This window comes from Limulus polyphemus, unplaced genomic scaffold, assembly GCF_000517525.1.
Source record: "Limulus polyphemus unplaced genomic scaffold, Limulus_polyphemus-2.1.2 Scaffold1860, whole genome shotgun sequence".
Lineage (NCBI taxonomy): Eukaryota > Metazoa > Arthropoda > Merostomata > Xiphosura > Limulidae > Limulus > Limulus polyphemus.
The window spans coordinates 110,683-119,360 of record NW_013667470.1 but is presented as its reverse complement, the minus strand read 5'-3'; the positions used below and the strand labels follow the sequence as shown (position 1 = coordinate 119,360).

The window sequence follows — 8,678 nt, the reverse complement described above, 5'->3', positions numbered from 1 at the left end:
CTATTAAGAAATATAAGTAAAAGCCATTTATTTCAACAATTGGCAAAAAACACACCACCAGAACCCATATATATATATAGAATATTTTAAAATCTGACAGAGCTTATTTTATATTTAATTAGTATTCATTCCTTTTTTGATTAAGTGTTTACACTTGTATTTTATTGTAATTTTAGTTTTATATTGTAACTGATTTTCTTGAGGATTGTGCTTCGTGTTTGTAAAGAGTGAGAAATACGGTGCTATTAGAAGATCACTGGTACATGGTTTCTGATTTACATGTGTGTGTATACATATACATAAATTTTTATTCTTTTGGATAGAAGATTTAAAGTTAGGGATGGGTAAGGATGGCATAAAGTACTTGGAAAAGTACTTTACATTTTTTTCTTACTCCACAGAGACCGAGTTTTCATTTTGTACTTACTTTCTCTAGAGACAAGGGTTGCAATTGTAAACTGAGAGGATAACATTAGTGTTTTGTATATATAATGTTAAACTCTCTCAGTCTTCATAGAGAATTCCTTTTGGTAAGGTCTCTCAACAGTAACAGAAGTGTTGTCTGTCATCTTCATGCTATTGTCTTTGACTTGTGTTAAATTTCTTATCTTCAACTCAGTCAAGTTAGAAATTCAATTTTAATTCTGTATAACATTTTCTGTTGTATCTTCTGTTATTGCAGTACTATTCTTAACTCGAAGCTACAGGTATTTAGAGAAGACCACAATGGCTAACCGGCTCCAAACTATAAATAATCATTGGTGACCAAAATGATTAATCTGCTCACAAACCTACAGATGTCATCACCAGTACTACCATACATGTTCTAATATTTCAATCTCTCACATTTCTAGAGTATTAAATAAATGCTGGGTTTATACAATATGGGTAATGCATAAAGAGGATATGAACTTCTATGAGACTGACTGGCTAAGTTACTTTTATTTAATAATGCTTAATAACTGCAGAAATTTCAAACAAAATGTAGAGAAACATATAAAACAAGTAGATTTCATTAAATGATTTGAATGTAAAATATGAATTTGAAGGAATGCATTTACAAGGTTCCATTAATTTTAATGTCACTTATAAATTAGAAAGACTGCATTAAGTATAACTGCTAATACAGGACATAATTCACATTTATGCTATGATTTTGCAATAAATATATTGGTTGTAAATTGATTGAATGAAACAAATAAAGACAAGTTATCAAAATCGTGCTCCACGAGGAAGCCCCTAATGTCAGAAAGATGGCTGATAAACTGAGTGTGTGTGTGTGTGTGTTTGTGTGATACATTTTATGTTAAGCTCTTAAAGAACACAGACAATAGGGCATTTTTTTGTGCTCGAATGTGTATATCATATTGCACAAAAAATAATATGATTAAAAACAAAAGCCACAAAATACTTAAGCTCATGTCGCTCAAAGCCATATTTGGTCATGGTTGGATAGCTTTAAAAAAAAAAAAATTGCAGAAGTGCCACATGGCAAACTGGATGGGAAAACCTATGTCATACAAGGTAAATAAAAATGGCAACAGCAAGTGAAGAGGAAGATAGTTCTAATGAGTAAATTCTAGTAAATTTGTTTTTCCAAGTGATGGATCTCTATCTAGATGTTGATGTTATGTCAGTCGATGGACTTCCGATACTGTATTCTGCACAAGCTCTGATTTATTTGCATATGACTAAGTATACATTAGGACTAGAAAAACAAACATGGCTTGGATAATATTTTGATAATTTATGTTGTAGCTCTAGCATTTTTTATGTTGCATATTGATATCTCCACTGAAATTTCACAAAAATGTGTTATAAACAAGGAAAAATAAATAAAAGGAACAGCCAAATGTTTGCTCATGCCCATTTTTGTTAAATAATATCTGAAAGTGAAATTTCATAAAAAATTTTTGATATAGCAGATCTACTGGTATGTTTATAAAACCTGATTGGTTGCTGACAATTCTATATCGCACTTAAAACATTAGCTAAAATCCGAGCTTATCCTGCATGCCTCTCATTTTTGAACAGCTGATCAGACACGACTATCATTGCTGTTATTGGTTTGTGAACAAGAGCATGATGTGCCATTGGAATGAGCCTGGCTGCTACTCGCCGTGCTTGATGGATCTCCCTCGAACTTTCGATACACACTGGGCACTGCATCTTTCTTTAGCAGCAGTTCTTTTTTTTTTATGCAAATCCCATATCAAATTTTAGTTTATTTTCAAAGTCTGATTCTGAAAAGTGTTCACAGCATACATGGCAGCTTTTATCCCGAGTTCTTGATATGAATTTCGTCCAGACAATGTGCCATTTTCTGTCTGACTTAGGTGGAAACTTGAGCAAGAGATGCATCCTTATCCTTGGGAATGTTCCAACATCCATAAACAACACAGTGAAAAACCATAGTTGTTTACCCACGAATAACTGTATTTACGACATCTGTCAAATGAAATTTGTCAAGAAAAAACAAACAAAAACGAATTATTTTTACATAAACGAACCGACAGTTTTCCATGCACAGAGAGGATGCCGATCACAACTGGTCTTGTTTACCTTGAGTGATGTTACTTGCTTCTGACTCAATTTTTCAACCAAGTGATCACTATAGGCTATTGCACTAACTTTGGGAGTTTACAGGGGCAGGGACAAATTATCAAAAAATGACTTGGTCTTAATTTTTTATCTTATATGGCACTTAAATATAAATACTAACTTACTGTGTTTTTAACTGTCCGACATCTTTAAGCTTTTTCTTTCTATTTTTTATTTGCACCTGAGATTTCTTTCACAATCTATGCATCATTAGTTGGTGACACAACATCAATTTGATCATCAATACTGCTTTGAAGTTGGTGCAGCAAATGCCAGAGGTAAAAATAACTTTGATGTAAAAACTGCAATGGATCTTGCTTATAACTGAAGTAAGTTATTGAAGAAGCATAGGGAAATAATTTGGTACATAAAGAAACCTTGCTTATAAGGGGATCCGAGATACTTATAAAAGTACTTTTTTTTTTAATGTTGGCCTCTTAATGGCAAATGTTTGTTTTCCAACATTTATGCAAGGCTATTCAAAAGCCATCTGTGCTAGTTATTCTTATTTTAACTGACAGACCAGAGGGAATGCAGCTGGTCAACAACACTCATTGCCAACTCCTGAGGTACTCTTGTCTGACCAAATAATATAATGACCTTCAATCTTATAATGCACCTACAAACTTACAGTGTAGAGCACGATTCTGTTATTCTTTACGGTAACAGAACACAAATGCAGGACCCACAATACATAGTCCAGCAATTTAACCACCGAGCCATGACCAGCCCCATAATGGTAATATTATAAGGCACATAATAAAACTAAATGATAGCTAGATTAAATTATACATTTAATCTAACATGTACTTGTAATTCTACAATAAATAATTTTCTGAAATTGTGCCTCTCTAAAACTCCACTAACTATTGTATATCTATTGTATTCTGGCTAAGCTATTATTTCTGCCACCTATATAAGAAGCATGCCAAATTCAGCTACATCAGATTCTGTCACACTACTGGTTTATTTAAGACAAAATTCTAAGTATTTTAAGAACAGAAGCTCTCAATATATATATAATATAACAATATGCACCTGACAAGAATCCAAAAGCATACATACATACATTTCTATTTCTTCCTACATATTTAACATATTTTGAATAACAAACTGCGTAATTAAGATAAAAGTATACTAATCAATGTGAGCCACTACATATACCTGAGCTTCTAATACCTATTTGCCACCTACACCTGGGCAAGTTAAATTAATGTGTAGAAAATGCAAGTATCAATTTCATTATTTCTCAGTTTCATTAATTTTTAAAAAGGGGTTAAAAGAAAGTTGTATGGTAGGGGATCTGGGGTTCTCTTCAAGTAAAGGCCATGGTGGTAATACCCCATGCAGTGGTTCAAGTGTGCATGGAACTGCAAGCATCAATTTCATTATTCCTGAGTCTCACTAATTTTAAAAGAAAGTTGAAGAGGGTACTGGGGCTCTCCACCATTAGAGGCCATGGAGGCACTGACCCATATAGTGCAGATATCTTGTCAAAAATTAATTTTTGACAAATCAAAAGGAATGTTCTCAAGTATAATCTTCCTCTCAAGGCACATTATTTTCAGTTATTTACTCGAGTAAAAAAAAGGTTACTTTTGTAGCTATACCTTAATAAAATAAAAGAAAGTAAATAGGGCTAGATCTCCCTTCATTAAAAGTCAAATTTCCACTTAATTTGTGAATTTTGGCAACCATTTTATAACGATAACTGGAAAATAAAATTGTGCAGGCAATAAAACCCATTGTTGGGAGTCAATGAAGGTGATATTCTCAGAATTTGTTTAAAACAGATTGTAGTTTATAAAAACAACTCTTGCAAATACTGACAAGTAAAAAAAACAACACAAGTGCAACATGTTCATCAACCACGAGATTATAATCCCCTAAGAGTTGATAGTGGTGGATGGTGTTGACTAACTGTTTTCCCTCTAGTCTATCAATTCAAAATTAGGGATGGCTAACTCAGATGGACCTTGTGTTGCTTTGCATGCAAATCCTGCATGTTAATTTTCTTTTCCAGATCAAACTAAGTATACTCTTGACAGACTGAATAGTGAGATTTGACAGTCACTTTTATAATGCATTCACAGCTTCAAAGTGCATATCATTACTTTTATTTCGTGGTAATAAACAGATCCATGAAACCTTAGCTCCACAATGTGGCACTCTAACCATTAGGCCGTGCACGACCCAAGTTAAGCAGTATCGGACTTATTCATGGGCATTATTTAATGAATATTCAGTACTTCTACTGTCTACCTTCTGCTTTTAGGAATATTAAGTTGAGTTGGAGGAACAGCTTCATAATTACATGGATAAGCAGACTGGACACAAAAGTGTACTAAATTTTTTCAAGACATTTAAAATATCACAGTGCTCATTCACAGTCAAATAGTATAAGATAACAGAAACATTTTATGTATGGAAAACTACTGATGTGTTAAAAAGTTGTCTAATTTCCAACAAACTGCAAATAATGAAATGCTTCATTTAAATTTTGAACATTCACAAAAAGAAAATCTAAAAGTGAAATTCAATCACATATCCTTAAAATCTTCAATAAAATACTTTAACTTGCAAATAGTCCCTACCCTGCACCCAACCTGAAGAGTACAAAGAGAAGAGCCTTATGGAAATACGAGTAAGAATTTACAGTTGTGTAAAGTGAACAAAATTTCCCCATAATGTTAAAATTCAAATACTATAAAACTAGCTTAAGAAAATCCATAAACCAATTCACGTTCCTCACCCATATTTGCTCTTAAGTTCTCCAACAAGAACACTGATATAAACCTTGAAGTGGCTCTTCATTCAACAGGTTTAATTGTAGCAAATATGAGCAGTAATATTTTTGTGTCTACTGTTTAGCATTTTGTTTGTAGATCTGTAATTTACTCATATGATAGATTGCTAACGCAAGACTAGAAGTATTATAAAACTATTTTTTTTTAGTAATCACAGTGCAATTAATGTATCAGTGTAATATTACAACATCTAGAAAACTCTAAGTCATCATGTTTGTTTCAGTGCAATATTGTTATGCCTAACACAGTTGGAGAAAATACTCAGTGAGTCTACAGCTAATCTTTTATTCATTCACCATTATTAATTTATCTCAGCACAATGTAAATCACATTAAAAATAAATTTTGAAAATTGTTAGTGGGCTAAGACCACAGAAGTATTTTCTGTTGTCAGATGTGGACCGGCCTAAAGAGACACCGGAAGAAAATCCGGTAGGAGCCCCTGGAAAAGGACATAGTTTTGTTATTGTTATGATAACGTTGTGGGCCCCTTCTAACTTTTTACCCAGTAACATTTTAGAGTTCAGTCTATCCCTGTCTGTTGTTACAGGTAGTGCAACCAATTTGAAGGGCACTTGGGAATAATGATGATAAAATATCCACACTTGCAGATTGTCTACATCATAAATGATGTAAAGAATTTAGAAACATTTCAACCTCATCTGTACATGCAAAAACTTTGAAAATTAATATCCACAAGACAACTCTTCAGTCACTAGCTGTTGAAGAGAACGTTTATGATTCTTTCCCTAGGAGACCCATACCAATATCCTGACAAAGATGTGTTCTGAATAGAAAAACTCAAAATTCATCTAGTTCCTCCATTTTGTGGTCCAATCATTTAAAAGGACAGAAGCAGATACAACTACACTTTTGATGCCAAGCAAGAATTTCTCACTATACATGTAAATGGGTGAGAGCAGAAAATTTTGCCAGTACTGAAAACTTTCAAAAATTGATATACAAACCTTTTCATTTAATTCTGGCAACACCTGTGGAATAAATCTTTATACGGGTGTGTAAATCTAACAAAAAAAGATAACTCAAGTACTACACAAAATCTGTGTCAGATGATCCAATGCCTATTTTTTTCTTTTCTTTTTGCAAGACATTTGCATAATGGTTCTGTTCTAGCTAAAACCACCAAAAGGGATTTCCATACTTGATATGGAACTCTCCCACCTATGCACATGAGAACAAATAATTCCCTCACCAAAGCTGAGGAGAAATAGACAAATGACAACATACATGAACAAAAGAAGCAAGTTATCTTCCTAGTTCACATTGATAAAGAATTTCAATCATTATATGACCACACTGTGGACACGGTCATTTTCAAAAGTCACAATGATCAGCATAGTATTTTTAAACAGTTAACTATCTATTTTTAAAGCAGTCATATGGTATGGCATCCTAAATGTGGAATGTATGGTCTTCATCAACAAAGGTATTTGCCTCCTCTCTATATTTTAGGGTCCTGTGCCCAACACTGAATGGTGCCGGTCCATTTGAGGAATCATGCACTCTAATTCAAGAAGTCAAGTGTAAACTTCCCAACTGGGAAGCTTACCAATGTCTATCATAACCTTCAGTTGATGAAAAAATATCCCACAAGAAGTCCTGAACAAGTATTTATGTGATGACTATAGAGTTCTTAAAACCAATGAAAGAGGGAGAGAAAGATAAAAAAATTATAGCAAGGAACTTGGGAGTGAGGAACAATTGACAATGGAAGATGGAATTTTTAGGATGAGGCAAAATCTTAGAATCCCATTTTATGTCTATTGTTAATTTGTTTTTCATATAATTCATGAAGTATAGCCTTGTTATACAATATTTGTTATGATCTTGGTGTTTTGGAATAAAAATAAAATGTAGACAATTCTTGCTTAACTTGAAAATACAAAGTAATAAGTAAAATACTTGTGCTGAATTTCTAAATAACAAATGGAAGTTTGAGAATAGCTTAGCAAAGAAATATTTCTTTTTGATCAATTTTTGCCAAACATGCATAATCATCATGAGAAGTAGGCTAGTTATTGCATTATTCTCCAAAGAGATCAGTTCCATTCAACAGATTTAGACCTGAAACCACTGACAGTGAAGTACTACTTTCCAAAGTAGTGTGTTGTAAGATTGCACTGAAAAAATGTTCTACGGTGAACAGGAAAATTGGTTAAGAAAAACATATTGTATAGGTTTTTACATACTAAGACTGTAACATCTGTATAATTGATGTTATTTGAACACCAATCTGAACCTCAAAATACAGATACTGTGATGGGTTGTTACATTTGCAAAAGCTAAGAGTTGAGTTTCTTTCCATATTTCTGTATTACTATTCTAAATGTTATCTAACATTTAAATACATGAATCAATTATAAAAGCTTTTACCAAATGTTTTAATCATATATATAAAGAAAACTACAACACACTTGTAATGATCAAGGAAGAAATTTAGCTTAATCAAAGACTATACACTTTAATAGAATATTAATTTATGTCATGTGATCTTTACCCATTACGCTTACCTAACAGAAAGAATAAAGACTGCTTATAAACTTCCCAAACATTAAGAATATCAACCCTCTGGATAACGGTTTGGTGAAAGTGTGTATGTCACAATGTTTTACAGATATTCTATCACACACTTTTTTCAACAGGTGTCAATAATTCTCTCCGATATATGCTATTACATTATTTATAACCAATAGGAAGACAAGATTTTCATTTACTGAATTACATATACTAGCCCATTCTCATGATAGGACTTGAATTATTTGGTGTATAGAGTTATAGTCATTGCTGTCAACAAGTTCAGCTCGACCAGATAAAGGAATTATTTTAAGGTAGTTATACTTTAGTTAGAAAGTCAGTTCAATTATAATTACAGGACATTACATGCTTTGTGCATGCTGTTATTTTGTGATCTTATCTGCATATTTATAACAATTAAAATTCTTTTTATATACTACTACTATTGTTACAGAAAGTAGGGTTATGTTTTATTACAAAAAAAAAATCAAAAAGCCAGACATACTTAATAAATTTCTTAGTTTTTAAGTATATTTTGTATTTATAGTTATAAATTTAACTAAAAAGTAAAAATTAGAAACTTATTAGGTTAGATACGAAAAAAAAAAGAAAAAAAAAGGGATTATTATGCAAGTTATGTTTGCACGTCATGTAATTCAATACTGTAACTTAAGCTACACGTTCACCCTGTGATTTACAGGTTGTAATGTTAGCTTGGTAGTAAGACATTAGAATT

General features: G+C 32.4%; 1 protein-coding gene across 1 annotated transcript in view; it reads right to left on the bottom strand.

The window, feature by feature from the left end:
• The window catches only part of LOC106465181 (prefoldin subunit 3-like), a 30,650-nt gene that overhangs the window by 5,450 nt on the left and 16,522 nt on the right, over nt 1-8,678 (bottom strand). Inside the window, exon 4 of the mRNA XM_013925385.2 lies at nt 191-197. Within this exon, the coding sequence (XP_013780839.1) occupies nt 191-197 (7 nt within the window). The remainder of the gene's footprint in view (nt 1-190; nt 198-8,678) is intronic.